General features: G+C 42.2%; 1 protein-coding gene across 3 annotated transcripts in view; it reads left to right on the top strand.

Annotated features, from left to right (window-relative positions):
* The window catches only part of amph (amphiphysin), a 78742-nt gene extending 56161 nt beyond the window's left edge, over positions 1–22581 (top strand). The window contains exons 12-26 of one of the 3 annotated variants that reach the window (XM_036518757.1): positions 677–775; positions 1174–1197; positions 1428–1454; positions 2146–2301; positions 3952–3984; positions 6505–6558; positions 7595–7738; positions 10482–10541; positions 14364–14414; positions 14953–15006; positions 15955–15999; positions 18329–18394; positions 19094–19258; positions 20294–20395; positions 21450–22581. In XM_036518757.1, coding sequence (XP_036374650.1) covers positions 677–775; positions 1174–1197; positions 1428–1454; positions 2146–2301; positions 3952–3984; positions 6505–6558; positions 7595–7738; positions 10482–10541; positions 14364–14414; positions 14953–15006; positions 15955–15999; positions 18329–18394; positions 19094–19258; positions 20294–20395; positions 21450–21554 — 1185 coding nt within the window. In that variant the 3' untranslated portion in view covers positions 21555–22581. The remainder of the gene's footprint in view (positions 1–676; positions 776–1173; positions 1198–1427; positions 1455–2145; positions 2302–3951; positions 3985–6504; positions 6559–7594; positions 7739–10481; positions 10542–14363; positions 14415–14952; positions 15007–15954; positions 16000–18328; positions 18395–19093; positions 19259–20293; positions 20396–21449) is intronic. The other 2 variants (XM_036518758.1, XM_036518759.1) reach the window with 2 other exon arrangements.
* The last annotated feature ends 750 nt before the right edge of the window (positions 22582–23331 follow it).

Raw genomic sequence — 23331 nt, 5'->3', positions numbered from 1 at the left:
TCTCAGCTAGGGGACGCATTTCTTTTTTGTTGTTTTTTAGCTGCCGAATGCTGTTGCAGTTAAATATGCACAAGGGACATGGTGTGTTGTTTTAACTATTGAATTTAGGTCATAAAGCCTCCCTTTCCTCTGTGCAGTCAGATTTGCAGGGGTGGCAGATATGAAACCAGGCGACAAATAAACCCTGACTAGCTCTACTGAAGCTCTTCCAGACACTGAAGTGTGTTTAGTGATACACACCTGTGGGCTTTCCAAATACTACTGTAGTTAATGAAATCTGCTTCACAAAACCTCCCAGCTTTTTCCAAGCAGCAGTGGCCAGTTTCCAAATTTGACTCCTGTGGGGCACAGGTTGCTAGTTTTTCAGCAATAGGTCTGCATCCTTTAGTACAGAGCTAAAAGAAATATGTGCCAGCTAGTTTATTTGCTTGTACATTCATGTGCACAAAAGGTCATACGCCAGGTAATGTGAAGTGGTGGACAGCAGGTCATTTGCTTGTGGGCACTACTGTACTTCTCTAGTTTGAAGCTCATTGCCCTAGGACTTCAGCCTTCTACTCTACACGCCACACACAGTGTTACATGTTCCCCCTCCTTTTGCAGAGATCTTCTTTGTAAGATCTCCTGAATACAGCAAGAGATCTCCTGATCTGAATTCCCTCTTTCTCTTCTGCAGAATGAGAAGGCTGTGGACTCTCTGCTGGACCTGGACTTCGACCCGTTCAAGCCTGATGCTGCCACCCCCATCGGGCAGACACAGTCCCCCATATCCCAGGTGAGTTTCTATTACCTCTGCTGTCTGATAGGACAAGAAACTTACTTTACTTTATCAGTCCATGGAAACTGCTGGAAACAGCCATTCCATTTTAAACAATGTGCTAAGTAATAATGTAATAATTAATAATAATAATGAGACATTAACAGTAATAATGAGACATCCCTTTTTAGTGTCTGCTCGGAATTGATTAAGAAATCACTTGTACTGTAGAGCCAACTGGAGTGTGGAAATAACAAGAAAAAAATCTTATTATCAGGAAATGAGGCTGTGTTTTCCATGTGTACACGTTCCCTAATATTCTTTGTTCATAAAAATAAAACTCATTTGGAAGGATTTTTGGAAACAGGTTTTTGAATCACCACCACGTTGAGTAATTCTGTTTGTTTTGCTTTCAGACTCTCCCCTGGGATCTGTGGACGGTAAGACGTTCTGTACTGATTGACAAGTGATTAGTTGTTTTTTCTGTGTCAAGCGATTGAGCAGTCTAGAAAACAGTCCTAATTTAGGTACACTTAAATGATTATATATATATATATATATATATATATATATATATATATATATATATATAGATTTTTTTTTTTTTTTAAGAATATTATTATATATTTATATAAATGTATGTTGAATGAATGTCTTTTTTTCTGTCTAGGCACCAGCTGCTGAGGCTACACAGCCTGTAAGTAAAGAATGTATTTCAGACTGGAGACAGGACTAGAGTAGCGCTAGCTCTGTAGGTCAGCCATGACATAATGCTATAAAGTAGACAACAGGACTTTGGCAGTAGTAGATGTAAGGCACTACGTTACTGTTGGAATGTAGAAGAGATTGGGGAAACCTCCATTGTGACATGTTCACATGACAGCGGGGTGGAGAAGGTTAGTCTGATTCGTCTGGCAGGGATTTGAATGAATGACTGAGGGGCAGTACACCAGAGACATTGGGAGGCTTTGTGAGAGTTTTTCGGAATGGAAGACTCTGTGAAGGAGCCAGATGAAAGTTTCTTCAGCCCTTCTGTTTGCCAAGTACATTATCCTTCAGCAGTAGAAGGATAAGTACCTTGAGACCCGACATTTTTACCCTCATTTACCATGTCACTGTCCTGAAGTTGTGTTTAGTCAAACCCATTCCATTGGTCGCTCTTTCCTGTCTTCTTTTGCTTATTTTACCCTTTTTCTGTTTTATGGTTTTCTGTTGTTTCTTCTTACCCTTCATTTTTCCTCTCATTTTAAACCATTTTCTGTTCTTTCCTTGCTTTCTTTTACCCTGGCCCAAAGCCTGACTCTGTGTCTCTGGGTAGCGTGGTTGATGAGGAAGTCTGTGATGAAAGTCACAGTGCCGGTGACATTACCCACTCACTCCCCGACCAGGGCGCTGGCGAATGGGCCGCCGACTTCAGCTCCCCCGCGGCCACTGCAGAGCTGGAGACCACAGACACCGACCAGGCGCGCAGCCAGGAGTGGCCCCCGGCGGACGGGTGGGGGGCGGAGCCGGTGCAGCCTCAGGAAGAGACCGCGGCGGCCGAGGTTAGAGGCTGGGAACCCGACCAGAACCCTGACCCAAACCCAGACTCTGATCCCTGTGGCACGGGGGGTGGTGAGACGGAGGAGAAGCCGGAGGGGGAGGAGCCAGGTTTGGGGGGAGCGGGTGAGGGCGGAGATCAGTCCATGCCAGGGATTATATTCACCAACGAGTACGGGCAGGAGATCCAGGACATGACGGAAGGCAGTGAGCAGGGGCTGTACCCGCCTCAGGGAGGGGCCGACGGCACCAAGCCGGAGTGGGGGCTGTCGGGCCAGGCTGGCTCGGATTGTTGGTCGGGGTCCGAATACGAGACGGCGGATGAGTGGGGGGACACGGCAGGGCAGAACGGGGGCTGGGCCAGTGCAGAGGAGGAGCCCGCGGCTGTCAACAGTGCGGGGGTCACCACGGCCACAGAGCAACCAGGCGTAGATGCCAGCACTGCGGAGCAAGGGGGCTTTGCAGACTGGGGTGCGGGTGACCAGATGGCTGCCGTCCGAGAGCTGGGTGGAGCGGAGAGCGCAGGATTGGTGAATGAGCCTTCAGACACAGCGCTGTTCCAGCAGACGGAGCCGGCTGATTCCAGCACCATGGGGGTTGAGAGCCCGCCGCCCGTCGCCTCAGAGCTGGCGGAGCAGACCGCCGCCGACCCCTTTGCGATCCCGGATCCTTTCGCCCAGGGTGACCCGTTCGCCCAAGCGGTGGCTGCCGAGCCAGTGCTGGACTTTGTGTCTGACCCCTTCGCGGAGGCCCCGGGGGAGGGCGGGGCGGGCTGGGCGGCGGACCCCTTCGCCACCGAGGGCGGGCAGATGTGGCCGGAGACCTGGGCCCCGGCGGCGCCGGCGGCGGTGGCGGCGCCAGCAGGCGGGGAGAACTGGGCCTTCCCCAGCGCCTCAGAGGGGCAGCCCAATGGCGTGGCGCAGTGGGCGGCATTCCCCAATGCTACTGCTGAAGGAGAGAGCGCCGCCGCCGCCGCTGCCACCACCGCCATCGCCGGCAGCCCGTGGCAGGAGGTCAGCGGCAGCAGTGGCTTCTTCTCCAGCGACGGCCAGGGAGATTTCGCCGCCGGCTGGGGTGACGGAGACCAGGACCCCTTTGCGGCCCTGTCCGGCGGCGGGAGTGCCGGGAAGGAGGTGGGTGGCTCCCCAGAGGGGAACTCCGTGCCTCAGGGTGCGCCGTTTGATGCGCAGGGACCCCGGATCAGCGTGGAGGGCTCGCCCAGCCACAGAGACGCCGAGAACAACAACTCAGACTTGTCCGAAGACGAGGTCGCGAACCGGCGATACGGAAAGTTGTACCAAGAAGTAGATACGGAGAAGGAAGAGGTACATTACTCTCCCACCCCACCAAAGTAGCGTAGCGTAGAGTAGACCGGAGCTACAGCGCCCACCCTCTTTCCCTCAGACGACAAAGAACCGCCTGCCTTGCGACACCCCCCCTTCCTCCAGGAGCCCCCCTGCAGTGCCTAAAATCCTCGCCCTCCTCTCTCCTCTCTCTCCTCTGCTCGATTGTGGTGTTTTGTGTTTTGTGTAATCCTTAAAAAAATGCATTTTCGTTTCATCTTTATTACACAATTGCATATGTTGCAAGCAGTCACGGCTGCATCCACTGCTCAGAGTTTCACATGTTAATTGTTTCTCTCTGATTCAACGTAGGTGTCCAACAATGCATTTAATGGAATCTCTCAGGTAATCATACCTTCAGTAATGTTACTTTATTTATAGCCATAACCAGGAAAGTACTGACCGCAACTAAATTGCACATAAAGCTTTTCTTTTTTTGGAATTTCCAGTCATGAGCATCAACTGTACGACAGCTACATGTATATGGATTTTTTAAAATTCCGTCAAATAATCTAGCACACCGTGTTCAACTGATCACTTAAGCAAAATTACTACACAGTATGACAAACAACCAACATTAAAATAACATTTACATGTAAATGCTCTTATCCACAGAGATTTACATACTGTGTTGGCAAATGAGCAATAGTATATAGATAATTCAGATAAATAGATCAAACTCAGACAATAGCCAACAGGCAACAGCTTCCACGTGTGTCCACGCAGAAGCTCCAAAATGTCTAACGCTGATTTGAAATGATAAAAAAAACACATGTCCCCAGTTCCAATATTTTTCTGCATGCCATTTTATTTTCAATAGCTCCTTTTGTTGGATATCTAATGACCCCTTACTAACACTTTTCCTAAATGATTTTCCCAGCACAGCATTAACGTCTTCATTTAACCAAGCATGCTGTTTATTAGACAACTACAAGCAATTTGTTTAACATTTAACATCTCATTAAACCATATATGACACATTTTTATTAAAAAAAAAATCTAAGGCCTTTGTTTATTCTAGCCACAACATCCTCTGTCCAGCACATTTAAACAGCACGGCTGAGGGGGCGTTACGTTTTCTGCCCATTCTGGTCAAAACCGGTCTGGGAGTGTCGTGAGCCTGGTCTGACACTGTTGCTTGTGTAAATTGAATGGATACACTTATGTTCTATTGTGATGGAAGTCGCTCTGGATAAGAGCGTCCGCTAAATGCATGTAATGTAATGTATGATGAAAGAGACATAACACAATCATCAATATATCACTCAGTTTTAGTTGAGTTTATAAGTTCTTTGTGGCCCAAATGGAACAGAGGCTTTAGACCACTGTACAACACTGATGTACAGTAGTGTGTCTGACAGTTTTTTAAGAATATGAACAGCAGGTTTATTTATTTATTTATTTATTTATTTATTTATTTTTGACTCATTTGTTTATTTATGATTAGTGTATTTCTTGGTTCGTGTGTTTGGTTGGTTAATTTTTGGTTCAAATATGTGATTTAACTGTTGTGCGACCTGGGGTAAATTATACTGTCGTACTGTAATGTTAGGTTATACATTTTTAAATGTCAGTGTGTATGTTCTGTCCTATTAAGTATCATTTGCTTTGGGTTTGTTTCCTCTCTTTGCATCTAAATCACAGTGCCATTGGTTACCTTATCTTGGGTTCTGTAGTGTTTGACATAGTGTCTACCAGTGCTTCCTGGAAACAGGCATTAAATAGGAACATATTTTTAAACATCCAAAACATTTAAGATTCCAGTGGTAGGGAAATAGAAATTACAGCTTTCAGAAATGATAATACATGTTTAATTAGATTTCTGTGCACAATTCCCAGAAAACTAATCAACACTAATACCTTCAAAATGCAAATGAGACAGAATATATTGACACGCCAGTCATGTTTTAATGCAGGAGATTTCTACAGGAATTAAAACATAGTGTAATTGCTTTGAGACCCGGGATATTCATTAGAAAAGATGCTTGCTTTGGATTCACTTTTATTTCTCAGGGATGTTTAAGTCGATTTCCGATTGTGTAGTCATTACATTTGCAGCAAGCTTCTTAATGGAAAACTACAGATACATTGAAGCTTACTCAGGTGTGTAGTCAACTGTTAAGCTTCATTAGCTGTTCGGTGAAGTGATGGACATTTATAGTGGATGGTGAATGCTGAGATCTCATTGAGAATTGAGAATGATTTCTTCTTTAGTATTTCTGGGATATACTCTTATGTAAAAAGCAATACATGTCAATATACAATCCACAGGATGAGAAGAAATCATTTTATTATGTATCAAAATATACCATGTTGAATTTATTCTAAAATTAACCAGTTACTCTTTATTATATATAAAATATAAATACGTATTATATACTAGATATACTTTCACACAAGATGACACAAATAGATACATTTCTAATGTTTGTCATGTATTTTGACATTATATCCCTTACATTTTAGATCACATTATTATATAAAATATATTACTATAAAGGGGTGTTTTAGTCAGTTTAATTCTTAAAAGTACTGCTCCAATTTGTTTTGAATACTGTGTGATAAATATTTCAGTACAATGGACAATGGATGAGCCCTGTACAAGTTAAGGGAAGGAATTGGTCTCTGAGCTTTCAGGCATGGAGATGGTTAATGGTCAGGTTTTCATCAGGCACATTATTACTCTCAATATTACATTATTACTCTCACCACATCAGAACATTGGATAGAACATTGGATTTTATCAGTATAAGATATTTGATATAAAGGGTCATTTTAGTGGATGGCAAGCTGAATGTTTTTAGGAGGATACTTGCATTTGCATGGTCCTTATTCTCCTTCAATTCTCTCCCACGCTACACAAAGCCGGACGTAGGCGCCTCTGCGCCCTCTGAGGATTCAAATGAGGGTGTTGCAATGGTGAGTCAACCTGTACATTATCACACACCAGCGTTTCTGTTATTGAAGACATGGTGGTGTATCCATTATCACACATACTGGCATTTTAGTTAGCAAAACCATGCTGGTGTATCCATTATCTCACACACACACTGGCATTTCAATGATCAGAAACATGCTAGTTTGTCCATTACCACACACACTGGCAGTTCTGTTGCTGAAAACATGCTGGTGTATCCATTATCAACAACACGTCTATGTTTGCACTACCACACACTATTGTGGTCATCATCAAGAGCAGGCTTGTGTTTCTCTCAAACTGCTGATGCCATCCATTGTTATATAATATTGTGTAGGTCTGTGTTGTTCTGTACAATGTAAGTATTTGTGTGATGTGTAAATATCTTGTTTTTATGCTTGAAATATGTTGTATTTTTTAAAAATATTTTCGTGTATTCATATGCGTGCATCATTGTTTTATTTTATTTCACTTCCTTCTATGTATGTGTATTTATACACTGCATTAATGTAATTTTTGTTCTTTTTAACATTTCTGTTTAGATTAAGAGCCATGGTCTGACTGAATGCATTCATTCAAGAATGTTGATGTTTGTACATTTCTGTTCATTCCGTCTTTTTTGTGTCTGTTTTTGTGCTGTGGTATGCGATATGTGTACTTGGTTATTTATTAGTGTCTCTATTTATTTTCACTTGTACGTGAGCCAGTGTGCATGCATGGTTTTTATTACGTGTAACGTTTATGTATTGTTCTGTTTTAGTTCACAGAGGCCTTATTTTACCTCAGATAACTAAATTTCCTTTTGTCAAATTTAAATTTCAGTTATATGTTAATACAAGACATGAGGGGACACTTTGGAGTTATTTTTTACTCTGTATTGTTGTACTGTTAATGATATCAAACTTTATTGAGGTGCAGGCATCTCTCTCCATTGTCTGTGCCTTGTGGTTCTACTGGAGACATGTCTGCTGTTTGTCAAAGGCTTTGAGTGTGGGAGAGGGGTGCTAACGCTGTCCCCCTTGCCTGTTTTGTGATAAGCCGGAGGCAGAGGCTGCAGCCCCTGCTGCTGAATCAGAGGCTGCCCTTGAACCCGCGCCTGAGCCTGGCCAGGCCGAGGAGGCCCCGGCCGCTGCTGAGGCCGGCGACACCGCCGAAACCAGCCCGCCCGCAGAGACCGCTGCGGTGAGTCATAAGACACCGCCACCATCGTCATCACCACCATCTCTCTTCTCATCACCGTCAGTGTCATCGCCTTTGTCATCGTCATCATCATCTTCGTCATCTTCATCATCGTCATCAGCCTTATCATCACTGTCATCTTTGTTTTTGTTATCATCACTGTCACCATTACTGTCATCACCTTTGTCATCTGCATCATCATCATCATCATCATCATCGTCATCTTCATCTTCATTATCATCACCATCTCCATCATCATCATCACCATTATCATCTCCATTATCACCTTCATTATCAGCAGCATTATTATCATATTCATCATCATCCGTTGTCACTGTCATGGTGTATTATCTGCCCTTGCCTATGTTATCACCACCATCAGTGTCACAGATGTCATCATCAGTATTTTTGTTATGGTCATTGTCACTGTCGACATCATCACCACCATGTACATCATTGTCATATCATTATTCCTGTAACTTTATCCTGTGCCGGACCTTTCTGTGCATCAGTGTTTGTGCCTACATTTAATTTGTCCCTGTTGGTTCCTCACGTCAGTGTATTACCTGTAGCTGCCTGTGCGAAACTGTATGACACAAGTGTAAGAACAAGATCAGGACCTGAATACAGGGATTTTGATGGAGGTGCCTGCTGCACAGCAGACTTCCCTGTCTAAGTGAATGCCATCCTGTCATAAGGCTCTGTTAGTTTCAGTTGTACAGCATTCATTTCCAGTTCGCGGTGTGACACTAATAGAGTTTAGTCACAAAGGGGCTGTGTATTGCCTGTCAGTCTCTGAAGAGTTGAGCTCTGGCAGAAGTAGTTTTAGTTATTTCCTGTTGTTTGCTTATTTAGATGGCTTGTTAGGCCACGGCACAGCTAGGGGAATGTTCCCTGCCACATGGGGAGGCAAGTGACAAGGCCAATGAAAAAAGCCATCAGCACATCAAAACACCGTGCCGAAGCACTCATTATCCCACCACAGCTCTCTGTATTCTCCATTTCCCCTGACCAATGTTCCCTTTACCTGTGACTGGATCAGCTAGGTGTGTCTTTATATTTTACTGTGGGTTCAGTGCACATAGAGTGGCCCAGAGCCCTAAAACTGTGGCAGTTACTTGGCTGACTTGGCTGGCTCTGTGATTGGGGCTCTTCTCCTCTTTGAGTGTGGGGAATGGGCTTACATCAGAACTTCAAATCTTACAAGTGGTGAAAAACGTCTAGCGCACATTGCTTAGAGTATGATGCCAGGATACAGCAGTGTTAAAAATAAGTAGTCTGCGTATGTAACTACATAGACAGATGCATTACTTCCTCACCTAACAGCAGGGAGAGGTGATAAACCCTCAATTCTATTTCTGCAGACGCAGGAAGTAGATGGAGCGTGTCTGTGCACTTGTTAAGAATGTTTTATTTGTGGTCGGGGGGAATGTTGCCTCCTCTTGAAATGCCATGCGTGGTCCCCTGCTTCACTGAAAAAAAACAAGCTCGTCCAACCAATTACCTGCGATATCTCCGGTATCACTGACAATGGTTGTGAGTCATATAGGCTGACATTGTCACTGCTGACAAGAGGCTCGCGTTTCCTCCTTCACAATCCCATCTGAGGCTGACTGCCAGGAACAGTGATGTGGTGCTGAAAGTCCTGTTAAACTGCAGACACACCCTTGTGAGATTGCCTGCGTCAGCATTTTGGTGATGCTTGGCACTTAATTACCACCAGGGGGCATGAGTGACTTTGAAGTCTGTTCCACTGCAGTAACCACTCAAATCGCGTTGTCAGTTGTGCAAATGTTAAGTCTATGCCTTTGTACATATGTGCGGCCCCTCGTTACATCATCAGCATTCATGCTGAAATATTGAGCTTCATGTGATGATTCATTCTCCTTGTGTTTTATTGTGTAGCCTGAGGATATGTTGAATGAATATGCAGTCTCTCTATTGTAAAGTCTCTCTATTATAAAGTATTCAAAACATTTTGATTCTCAGTTAATCAACTGTAATCTTGCTAGACTCACTTGCTCTGGAAATAGTTTTAATTAGAGACAGCTGATGCATCTCGGGGTCAAATATAACATTCTCATAATGTCAGAGTGAAAATCTGAAGCAACAGCCCAGATGAATCAGTCTTCAAAACCACTCTCTCCATTTCCAGTTTCCCCTCAACAAAATAGTGTTGTTGGATGGAATAATGAGTGAGGAAGCGCTCTGGAATGCCCCCCCGGGCTTATTATTTCGGTATGAATGTCTGGCCCAGAATCCTTTGATGGCGAGTGTTGTTGGCTCAGTGTTTCCTTCTCAGTGGATGTCTCACTGTACATGGCACTCGCCGATGAGAATCCCTACCTGGAGAATGACTGTGATGTCGATAGCGGCCGATTGCCATTCAGAATGCGCGTGTCGCAGCAGAACGCATGCAGGCAGATATGGTGGCCTGAGTCCCACCAGGCGGGCTTTAGTTAAGAGCCGTAAATGTCACGGCGCACCATCGAATCCAGCCAGGGATAAATGAGCCTGTGAACAGCATACTTGGCTCTGAGTACATCCATCCAAATCCATGTCTGAAGGTCAGAAAATTCATTTAGAGGCTTCCGATACAGACCTCATGAAAGTGAATTTATTTTTTTTTTTTTTTTGTGGAAAAGAGAAAGGGATCTAGGCAACTGCTAGATATTGCACTTGCGTTGCTCCCATTTGCGTTGTTTCGGCGGCGCTTTAACATTTGTCGTTCCTCCTCCGTGTGAAGGATGTGGCCGAGGCGGAGGCGAAGGAGGGCGTGGTGAGTCCAGACACGGAGCCCGCTGAGGTAGGTGTGCGATACGCCCCTCTCTGGTCCATCCACCCCCTCCATCGGTCCATAGGGGGGTGAGCCCGCATGCATCACCTCCCCTTCACCTGGCCCCTGCAGTAGCCAGTCCCCACTATGCTACATGGCATGGAGGTAGTGCATGGGAGTCAAGGCCCAGGGATATGCATAAGTCTTCATAAATCTTCAGCCTGTTCAGAAGTGCAAGTTTACCACAGCATTCAATCTGAGGCATGCTGAAGAGGGGTCTATAGAATGTTCACTGTCAAAATGGATCAGTATCGGCTTTCGTTACGATTGGTGAACATGTGGAAGATGAGCATGCACGTGTTTTCTTTTCATCGAGTTTCATTTGCGTAATGGTCGAAATTCTGGTGGCTGCGTCTAGTTTGGAGGTGACCATTTCATGATGTTTTTGTGCTGTCAAGTGGCCGTAATATTCAGTGAACAGAAGCTACTGTGAAATACCAAATCCTCACACTGAAAGTGTAAATTGTGCTCTTAATTTTTTTTTCTTCTGTTTCCAAGTATAATTATTTCTTTTCTGTAATTATTTCTTAGTATTTTCCCATACAAAAAAAAGAATATATTGAGACTGTATTTTAGAGAATATATTGTTTAGCTCAATCAATATATTTGAAATATTTCAATTATTGACTTTTTCCATATATTGCAATATATTTTTGTTTTGCATTAGTATATTTTAAATGGATTTGGTTTTTGGGCTGAACAACATATTTCTCAGTATATTACAATATATTTCATTTCCGTATGGGTGTGACATTTTAACCATTACAAAAAGATTTGTAATAACACATTGGACTGGATGTGAAGCACAGGCCTCCATGCTTCCTCCCTACAGAGGAAGGGGACATTTCAATAGGACCTCTTGTCCTCAGAATACCTGTTCATTTGAAGCCATTTGAATGTCTCTGCTTCTGTAGCCAATGCTGTTGTGGAGTGCAGCTCACGCTTCAGTTCTGAAGTCCTGATCTCAGCGGTTTGACATCTTAATTAAATCTTTGAAGTCTATTTGGTTACCGCGCAACTGCTGAATTAACACTCACGTCTGCTCGCTCATTTCTTCTTCTGTGGTTGAAAAGCCAAGTTAATAGCCCTCACACCCTCTTTGTCTCACTTTCTCTCTATTTCTTTCTTTCTCTCTATCTCTTTCTCTCTCTATGTCTTTCTCTTTTACTTCTGTGGGCAAAACCTTAACATAAAGAGCTAACTGGATGAAGGAGAAATTATTTTTCTTACCAAGTCATACATACAATCGGGTGATGTTTCATTGGCAATTATAAAACAACTGGGGTTGTTGTTACATACCCTGCATACATAGCACCTAAAATGGTTGACATAACAATATGACATGCACTATGAAAGTTAAAAATACATACAAGACAATTCATACATATGTGTCATAAGTGATGTGCTTAATAAAGTACTATGCAGTCCAAATAACTTGATAATAATACCCTTCAACCACTGTAAAGTGTCATTCATTTGTGAAGCGTGGCAGACTTTGTGTCTTCAGGCAGACGTATTCCTAAACTGTGATTCAGTTGTGCATTATGAATGTATCTAAAATACATTTATTACATTGCCACCATACTTTGGTTTTGTTTGCTTTGACTTTATGGAGTGAAAAGTCAACAATGTAGTTGACAAGATGACAATTCCCTGCAAACAAATGTGGTGTATATATAAATATATATATGCACATGTATGTGTATGCATATGTATGTATATACATGTAAATGTATATGTATGCATATTTATATCATTTATTTATTTACAAACCATTCAACTATTGCTGAGGTGCTCATCCTTTTTATTGTTTTTTAGTGTATTGTGAATTGCAATGTAAGGTATGAAAATCTTTTTTTTTTGCAAAAGCAATTACAGCTTGCTCTTGTATGATTTTCCTTTTAATTAGATGCTGTATTTTGTATCAGAGAGCTGATGCAAGAATTATGCCTGGGGTTTTATTATTTTGTTTCACTTATCCATTTTTTTCTGAGTGGATTAATCAACAAGGGCAAACTACCATCAAAGATTTTTTTTTAAGTTGGTACTTCACAGAAACCTTATTCTTAGCTGCTTCTGTTCTCTCATGTGTTATAATGCAGTGTATTGTCAGTGCTAATGCGGAGGATTCTAATATGTTTTCATTGTTATCTGCAGCGGTAAAACAATATCTGAAGTGATTACCACATTCAATCTGCATTATTCTTACAAACTCCCCATTCATGCACTGTTATTGGAATTCCCAACAAGTGCCTCTGTTGGTTCTATGATTTCCCCATTCTTTTCAATATTAATAGATTGTCATGGGGATGGTGAGGCTGGTGATGGTTTTGAGGTTTTATTTCCACATTCTGTTTGCATGCATCACTGTGCTGCTCTGAGCAGTGAGTTTCTCATCTGTAATGCAATATCCCTGGTTGTGTTCTTCGCCTCCCCAATAATGTACACCTTACTGACTTTGTGTTGGTCATTGACTGGGTGAAGTTGCTTGGTGGACACCCTTGTCCACTACAGATTGACAGCTTATATTTTACATGTTATTTGCACTGCTGTATATTTGCTGAAGCCAGTGAGGTTAACTGCCTTAGTCAATGATGCAATGGCAGTGCCCCTCCTGGGATTTGAACTGGTAATACCTTTTTAATGTGTCCCCTCAGCTTTCAGTGTTTATGGGGCTAGCGGGTGGCATGACAGGGGGCCCTGAACACAGGCGGAAAAATACATTTTCCTCAGCATGCACTTAGGCGGACCAAGGACCCATGTCACAGGCAGCGGTCCTCACATTGCTTGCTGTGCCATTTGGTCAGAGTCATGTAGGACGTAAATAGAATAGGTCTACAAATATGAATCATCTAAGCCGACTCGCGCCGAAGGGAATGTGCGAGAATGCAGCTTTCATGGCGGAATTGCCAGCGACTCACTGCTGTGCCCTGGAGGAGGAAGAATGTACAAGCTGAGCCAACCCTTCACTCTGAGGACAAAATTTATGAAATGGCATTGCGGGCCAGTTTCTCAGGCACACCATTGAATTAGTGTAGTGTTTGTCTAATGCCGGTATTACCGGTGAATGGGGGGGGCTATTGGGGGGGGGGGCTTTGCCTGACTTTAATGTCCTGTCATTCTCCTCTAATAGTGCATCACAATCCCTTTCACTGCAGTGCAGTTATGTAGGCCAGGTGCTGATTGGCTCTGATGAAATGAGGGGAGTGATGTCATGCTATTTCTTAAAGGCACAGCGTCTTTGTAGAGGGAAGCACTCATGCTGGAAAGGGCTTGCAGAACAGACCTTTGGTGAATTTTTTTCAGTACATTTTGTCCTGTACCTCATTTAAATGTGCCATGTGCTTTTTGCATAATACCATACATAAAATGCTGTGAAATTCCTCAGCATAATACTATAAAATACATATTTTCAAATTCTAAGAAATATGACACATGAACATACTGTGTATGAACCATATATGAGCAATTTGTTTGTCGCCATGATATGAAATAATACAGCTTGACGTGAAAAATACTATGAAATACAAATCAATGGCAGAAAATACATCTGCAAGATCTTATACTGCATAATTAAGAATGTGCAACATCCTTCTCACTTAGTACAAAGGAGATTATTATAAGAAATGATCACTGAATCGTCTAGAAGCATATTCACCTTTAATCTAAGGGGCTCCCCCACCTTCAGCAATACCTCATAGGAAGCCAGCTTAGCAGCAAGGCCTTGACAGCTCTCCCTACAAGCCATGGTGTCTAAAGTAACAAACGTAACTGATCTCTCTCCACACGTAGATCCCCCCGCCTGCAGATGGCGAGAAAGCACCTGCCGATGAAGCAGCTCCGGTAAATATGACTTATGCCATCCTGGCATAAGAGAAGTTAAAGTCATATGTGGCAAAATGGCGCATATGATCTTGGCTTCCATGGCAGACAACTTGCAGCAGCAGAAATGTTAAGAGTTACATAAAACTGCTTTTTCCGAGTCCTCGAAGCTGTCCCCCCCCCGAGAATCACTAATAACAAGTCTAGTTTTAGTTCTTCTCGGGAACACGATCGAGGCTGGAGATTTCTCAAAGCTCAGTGTGAGTTCCCGCCCGCCGCCAAAACATAATTAAAGAGAGCAATTTGAGGGCGGAACAGCAGGCGAGCAATGAAGAAAGCCATTAATGAAGTTTTGTTGAATCTGAGCTGTGAAAATTGCCGTTGTTTTAGTTCCATTGTTTTCATAAAGGTTTGATTGCTTGGACAGTTTTTGCTCTTTGTTTCATGTCTGTGAAATGGGTTGAACTGTGATGTGTCAATCCTGAATGAGTGAGCAAGACTTCATTGTAAAAGAGGGCTCCTCAGCCTGGAAGTGTCAATAACCTCTCTCTGCGTGTAGGAAACAGCCCCAGCTGGAGAGCCTGAGAAGGGGTCCCCTTCTGCGGAGGCTCCGGTAATAACCCCAACCTTAACCCCGGTACAGCTGAACAGCCCTAGATTCCTCCCACAATCCTTTTTCAAGCCTTGTCCTAATCCAAGATTGTGGATTTTATTGATAGCTGTTTGGTCCACATGGATTCACTTCCATGTATGGCTTTGTGATTTGCTGCCAGGAGAGAGGTAAAAAGTTTTGTCTTGAAACTGGGCCAGGCTAAAGGCCAAGGTTTTATTAACTGCACTTTGGCTTACAGAGTTTTCTCAGCAGGCATTCTTCAATTCCTTCATGTTTGGAATCATAGATGTTTTTGTTGAATTTCTATTAAATGTGAAAGGATGTATGGTTTTAATGTCCTGTATGGATCAAAGGATCAATGGTTTTAATGTAATTACAAAAGCCCTTTATTCAGATTAGCTGTGTGATTTTTGTGAGATGTTTTTGAAAACCCTTTTCTGTGATTTGACCTTTCATTTGAATGTTATTGCAGTTGATAAGAGTGCTATATTTTTGAAGCCACAACTGTGAAATGACTGTATAATATTTATTTATTTATTATTTGTATGCTTGTTTTTTTTATAACTGTCATTGACTATTGTAATGGAATCTCCTGAATCTTTCCAGCCATAAGCCATAGAGGCTTGACAGAGGCTGATAAATAAATGATTTTCTGGCTGAGGAAACACATTGAAAGAAAGTGTGATACATCTCAGACAAATGTCATGTCAGAGGAGGGTTTGGTACAACTGGAGGTGTCATTGGCAGAATATGTAATTGTTTAAAGAGAACAGTTGAAAGGTGGAGCAGTTTTCCCTCCTCTCTCTGCATGTAAACCAGCCGTTTGCTCTCCCCCCATGAGGTGCCTGGCTGCTCCTCTTTGTTTGAGCTCTTTCCAAACACTGTTTGCTTCTCGAACCGCGTGTCTCTGCCGATAACACACCTCGCCTCTCTTTGTGCTGTGCGTAGGCCCCAGAAATGGATGTGAAAGAGTCCCCGAAAGAGCAGACTCCGGTAACTACCTTACCCACACCTGACAAATAACCACCAACTGTGATAATTATGAGTCAAGGGGGATTACCAGCAGCTGGGCCGAGAGCTGACAAATAACGTTCTCAGAGCGTCGCTGCGGTGTGGTAAAAGCATGATAAGACTGCTGCAGTTCAACGCCCTGACAATGTTACGTGTCAGCTGGGAAGCGGCAATATTTTCTCCAATGAAAAAAAAATATGATCACCCCCTTAAAGTTCTGTGTGAGGGACCCTTTTTATTTTTTTACTGTTGTGATTAGAGGTTTAAGATGGAGGCATGGAATACCACAGAAATTATTTGCTGGGGAATGGATCTAGCATTTTCGTCATCCAATTACAGTCTGATTAGAACATGGCTTCTGATGAGACATGCCTTGTTACTCATGAAAAATATTCAAATGCCGCTGTGAATGTTTGGGGTGATGTGGAGTCTTCAGGATGGTATGTTGTTATGGTTAATCTTCCATGACCGCTGGAAATGTGTTCCCTCTCATATCATTCACCACATCAATTAGAAGTGCGCAGAACATTTGATGTATGATATATATGAATAGAGGATTTCAAACAGGAGGACATTACTTGCAGCCAAACTGGGTCGATATCAAGATGCTTTGTGAATGCAAAGCTTATATATTAAAATAGGCTTATGAGATTCATTGTCTGCCGTTGTCTCCTGTTGGCAGATTTCTGTATATTAACCTTTATTTATATACACAAGTGATGAAAGCAAATTCCCTCTGCTTCTCAGTGTTGACTTAGAATTAATCATCAGAAATGAAGTCTGTCCCCTGTGGGGTTGCATTTATGTGTGATGCCAGTCTTGATACAGCAATATAGCAACACCAATCCATTGGGGCGCTGGTTTAGAGCACCTTGATAATTTTTACATTGCATTAATTCTTGTATTGACATGAAAATCAGTATCATGTATTTGCCATCATATTTTTTCAATAACAGTCCATTATAAACAGAAATTGTATATGCTTTCTTGTCATAGTGGTTGTTTTGCGCATTTCTATAGTCACTTTGTAGTGACTAAATTGATCCTTGTATTGTCTGTGGACAAATGGTTTTTAGTGACTCGTATCAACATAAGGTCAATTGCAGGGTCTCTTGCACATGCAAACCCAACAACATTGTCCTAGTTTGTGCACATGGTTCTCATAATGTTGCCACGGCATTTTAGACATAAGGACATTGTAGCATTTTTGTGAGACTGCTATGACCAATGCTGTGCATAGACAGCTGAAGTGATGATATCGCACCACTTTCTTAATGACGTCGACTATCTCAACAAATGATTTCCCACAGATTTCAGACTGCAGGACCCCTGCTTTATGCAGGTTTAGCCCACTTGCAAAGGGGAAGAATGACTCCTCTGTCTCTGATGCCTCAGGTGATCAGCTGGTCACTCTGGTGTGAGGAGATAAATCAACGAAAACACTGCTTTTGACCTCTGTCAGTGTCATCACCTCCTCCTTCCAATCCCACAAATAACCAGCAACTTTCAAGCCTCCCCCTTATAAACACTGGGATGAGAAACTGCGTTGAATACAGACCACCATTAGAAAAGTCCTTGTCTTATGAGCACAAGGCTTTGCTTTTGTAGGTAGAGACCATAAACACACAGGAAAATCTTGATTGCTGGCAGTAAAAGTCAAGGCATGACTGCCGCTGTGAGACAGAAAGGCTCACTGGTGTTAAAACTACATTTACAATTTATTTAGTTTTAACACTTACCTATTTTTATACTCATAATTTTTTATTCTGAACTTTTAATAATGAATACAAAGTTGCATATGTTAATCATTTGATAACTGTTAAAGACCTCAAAGTGCTCTGCTTTTGGGAGAATAACTCATGTCATGGCCTCCAATGACTACCATGAACCTGGGTGATGCATGATAGCTATTTTTGTACAGAACACCTACCACACATCCGCTGAAGTAGAAAGGGATTTATGTAGCTCATTAAACTGGGAGCCGATTCAGTGACCAGATGGAGAAAGCCAGATGGGGACTAAGGGGGACCCCCCCTTAGTTTATGACCGGGTTTTATGTTACTGGCGGATAGAAGATTACCAGCATTACATTACTGTTTTATAAGGGGAGAATGCATTGAAAATCAGAATCATTTTACATCTGTCATGTGAGGTGTATTGTGGTCCAGCTAAACCTTCTAACCCTCCCACCCCTTCCAAAAAAAAACTACCTTTCCCATAATCCTGTGCACTGTGGTGTGTTGGACCTCTAACAGTTCCCTACTGGTGTGGTATCTCAAAATTAGCATTCACGTTTGAAACAATCTTTTAGACTGTAGAGCCAGAAGGGGGGAAGGAAATCAGTAAAGAGGAGACTGAAGACACTGAGGCAAAGGAGGTAGATATCCAGCTCTGTCCTGTTGGTCATTATCATCTGTGGTAAAGCCATTGCGCTTGTGAGCAATGGCTGGACTATTGTATTTCCTCTTTGGGATTATTCAGCATTCGGTGAATGTGTTTGGTGAAACACAAATATATAAGGTTGTACTTCTGTCTTTTTTGTTTTTTCTTTCTTTTCTACTTTTTTTTGGGGGGGGTGGGGGAATAATTTTGTTCTCAGTTTTTTTTTCATAGGAGGTGTATTTTGTTATCATTACTTTTTGAGGGATGGGATGGCAGATTTCTGACTGATTGCTATTTGTTCTGATATGCTGTATCATTGGATAAATAATTCACCAGAAGCTCGTTGGGGAAGTTGTTTTTCCTGTGTTTATTTGTGCATCTCCCCTCATTTCTTTTTCATGTGTTAACAGCAGTATTGTGTTACTGTAAGTAAAAGGGACCATATTGGGGTAATACCTGTTTGACATATGTAAACTATGTTAAAATTAAAATTATGTACAAGCTGTGTAAGCTTTCATGGAGAATATGAGCACATGAAAGTTTCAGCATATGAACTGTGTCATAAAGATGTGGTTGCTGAGACAGACGTGTGTCTGTGTCTACGTGTATATATGCATATTCAGACACCTGGATGTGCATGTGTAATGAATTCCACTACTGTGTGTGGTGACATTTTCCGTCTTTGACCCTGAAGGAAAAGATGCCTATCCCATCAGTTGTGATCGAACCTGCCTCCAGCAACGAGGGCGATGACGAGTGTGACGGGGACATCACCTCTCCCACCGCGGCCAGCGACAACGCAGTGACACCAGACAGCCAGACGGCCACCCCCGGGATGCCCCTTGGCTTCATCTATAAGGTAGTCACCATCCCCGGCCCAACCCATCGCACCTCTGATGATGGTGAAAGTTTAATATAGCTATTGATCAGGTACACCATATCTGATTCTTTAGGACATGCCCGTTTCCTATAGCGTTTTAAAACTGAATGAATCCTACAGTAAATTGTCCAAGATTCTGGAACTTGTGAAAGTACTGAAGACAGTTCTTTTAGTGAACGATAGCAATAGATGAGACAGAAAAGCTACCTGTTCCATAGCATGACAGGACGGTCTTACTGTATGTTGTTAAAGAATGAAGACCACATTTTATTGTTGTACAATGTATGTACAGGATTCCCTCTTAATTTATTGCAGTTCGCTGAATTACTTGTTTGCATCGAACCTTGTGGAAAGATATTTACTGAACATCAGTATACAGCTTTGTAATTAGTGCCGTGGGGATAGGGCTTTGGCTGGTTCAAGGACATTTGAGCATATCTGCCAGTGCAGTGATGCTCCATTATGACCTAGTGACAATAACATTCACAACAAAGCGATACATCAAAGACATGACAATAATTAAAACCTGCTGCTTGTACAGCAACTGCAATGCACTATAATGGCTCTGGCTCAGACCCATAAATCATAAAATTGGTTGCTGTACTGTGAAGGTTGAACAGGCCAAAATACACATCAGCCAGCAAAGGTAATCAGCTAAGAGCCCTGCTAGAAATTTTACAAGGCAAAAAGCACACTCAGGTACTGTCACACAACTAGCATTACTCACACCAATACATACAGTACATGGGTAAATGTTTTTTTAGGCTGAGCATATGTTCTTGGCTGGGCAGGTCAAAATCATGTATGATTTAAACTATGTTTAAGTAATACTGGAAAGATTCCCAGGGATATGGACTGGTCCTGGTGGGTTTCATTAAGAAGCAGGGAGGCTCTTTACATCAGTGGGTCTTTGTAGCAGTTGCAGTTCCTCATGATGTTTAAGCAAGCATTTTGCATGTTAGGTGCAGGGCTTAGGGGGTCGCGATTTTGATGGGGCGGCGTCCTGTCCCACAGGTGGAGACATTGCACGACTTTGAGGCAGCAAACTCTGATGAGCTGGATCTGAAGAAGGGAGACGTGGTGCTGGTGGTGCCAACCGAGCTGTTGGAAGATCAGGTAGGAGAGGGCCACTATCTGAACAGCAGAGATTAAGGGGTTAATTCAGTCTAACCTCAGCACTCTGTGTCCCTAACTTTAATGTAATATTTCTACAGGTGTCACTTGTTTTTTCTCTTACAGGATATAACAAGTGCCAGTGGATTAAATAAAAATGCATAAAAATCAAAACACCACACTGAAATTTAAAGACAAAACAGACTGCGTTAAGACTGAATCCAATACAAAATGTCTGTTCGGTCCTTCTGGTTTTATTCTGTTCATAAATCGGGGTAACAAATTTAAAATAATGTTCCTTTGTTTCATCATTTATACAACATTGTTTATTAATGTCTCTATCCACCAGACTTGCAACATTATTATTATACACATTCTTCCACACAAACACAAAACGAATGGTCCACGAGAGTTGCAGACCTGCGCGACTGTGTACCTGGGAATATGTCTTGGGGGAATGAATTCTGTACCATGAGCTTCACTTCATTGCGTTTAAATTGAACTGAACCACCTGCTCTGTCAAGAGGAAACGACTTAGGAAAAGGGAGGGAAAAACAAAATTTACAAGGTTTCTATAACCACAGAAAACAAGAGAGGTTATGCTAAGACTGCTGTTACCCCAGCATAACTCAAGATGTTACTGTTGGAAGTACACACTCATTTTAGATTCCAGCCAGCTCAAAGACACAGACATTGCAGTCTGGCATATAGCAAGGCATATAGCAATACAATGCCATTAGTCTTGACAGCTATGAGGCAAAGCAATGAAGCCGAGGTATGTACAATGCATGCACCTGAAGTGATTCCGTGAGATAATTTACTGGAGGGGATGTATGGTAATGTTTTGTGTGGCTGTTATATCAGTCTTTTTTAGTGCTTACGAGAGTGTTATGCATGCATTAGGAGGCTATACTGAGTCTGAAGCATTACCATGCGCACAAGGCCTTAATCTGCTCCCAGCTACAGGCTAACTAAGCCATAGGAGGTCTGGATGTTTATTCGCAGCTTTAAAAATGAAAATTTGTCAGACCCCAAGTCATTTACTCTTTGATTTCAGGATGCCGGCTGGCTTACAGGGATCAAAGAATCTGATTGGCTGCAGCAAGGAGACATGGCTCAAAAAGGACTATTTCCAGAAAACTTCACCCAGCGTTTGGAATAAGAGGCTGGGGCCCCCTGGCACAGCGACCAGTGCGAACCCAGTGACTTCCAGATGGAACAGGGAGGGGGGGGGGGTGAACCCACGGCCCTCTGTATCAACGGAAACCCTTTATCAGATAAAACTGGGTGTGTTTTTTTTTTTTTTTTCTTTGGTAAGAGAAAAAGAACGGCGATCAAGTGAATGACCTGGCTGTGTGGGGCGTGAGGAATTTTTAAAAGTACAGAGGCATGGCACAAGCCCCGAGACCACCTTCCTTAGAAACCAGCCACTGGAAATGTTCTTTTTTTTTGTTTGTATACCTGTAAATGGCAACGAGTTGGTATGTGCTTTGTCAGAGCTGTGGTGACCTCCATGTATAACCCCTGTCTATAAAACAAAACAAAAAAAAAGGAACACAAAAATGAGAAAGTCCTTCTTTGAAAATGATGACCTTATCTTCTCTGCACTAAGTGTGTTGTATTCATTTTGTTTCTCTGCAGCGGATTTTACCAGCCCGTGATATGAGTAGTGGTATAACCTATTTAAGAGTTGAAAGTGTTGCGCGAGACTTTTTAAACGTTTCGTTTTCCAACATCAATGTTACCTTTGCGTCGATGTTAACCGTTCTCTGTAGTTTCATGGCTGAATGTGTGCGGCTAAGATGATATTTGGCATACTTGGTGTTGATTCTGTTTCATGGATGAGACTTGCTGCTCTTTTGCCAAAAAAAGTAATTGTAAATGAATGACAGATTATGGAATTATAAATCTAGATGTTAATGAGATATCTTTGAGCGGAATAATGCAATTGTGAATCAGGTACATGAAGCTTTCCATACAAAAGGATTATATAAAAGCTTCCTGCTTGATCATGAGAGAAAAAAAAATCTATATATACCTTTACATAATATTTACCAGCACATAAAATACATACTTCAAACATTCATTTCTGAAGGATATATGTAATACACTTGTTCTTTATTCAACTTTACATTTCTCTCAAAGGTAAATGGCCACAGGGAGGTCAAGCTGGGGGGGGGGGGGGGGGGGGGGGGGGGTATGAAGTATGCAATCCATGTAACTCTTGATACCGTTTCCATAGTTGCACTGTTCAGTTATCAATAAATCCAATGCCATTTTAGTGTACGTATAGTCAGTCCTCACAGTAGAACATTTTTGTGATGTACATATCTGTGTTTATTTATCTAAAGGTGAAATAAAGAATAGTTCATAATGATAATTGTCACTGCCATCCAGTTCATTTGGTTTGTCTCTGTGGCATTTTGTTTGATTCTCTTGTGACGGCTTGCGGTGTTTATTCCCTTTCTTATATCGCCACCTGCTGGCAAAAAAAGAAACAAATTTGTTAGGTAGTTAAAACCATCTAGTAAGGTAAGTAGAATTTCTTCTTTTCTAAAGACCTTTCAACAATTAAAAAGGAGAATCTCCTGGTGTTTCAACATTTAACAGAATACATCTGAAACCCTGAAGTGGTTTTATAGTGTGCAGTAGTAGTGGATATGGGACAGTAACTAGAAGTTTAGTGTTTTGAATCCCACAAATCCCGCACTTGAATCCCGCACTACTGCTTGATCCCTTGACAAAAGTTAATAATTGCATTGAGTAAATATTCAGTGTAACAATTTAAAATTTGTCAGATACAAGCTGTATGTGCCTTCCTTGATGAAGTAAATATGTATTGTAATGTAAAATTATTTTGCCCTGTATTTCCTGCATAATAGAGCATTGCAATACGTAAGGTTAATGTATTTTATTCCCACTGACATTAGCAATCTATT

The sequence above is a fragment of the Megalops cyprinoides genome, chromosome 24 (assembly GCF_013368585.1).
Source record: "Megalops cyprinoides isolate fMegCyp1 chromosome 24, fMegCyp1.pri, whole genome shotgun sequence".
NCBI classification, from domain to species: Eukaryota; Metazoa; Chordata; class Actinopteri; order Elopiformes; family Megalopidae; genus Megalops; species Megalops cyprinoides.
The sequence above is the reverse complement of the archived record's forward strand: the minus strand, read 5'-3'. Positions and strand labels throughout refer to the sequence as shown.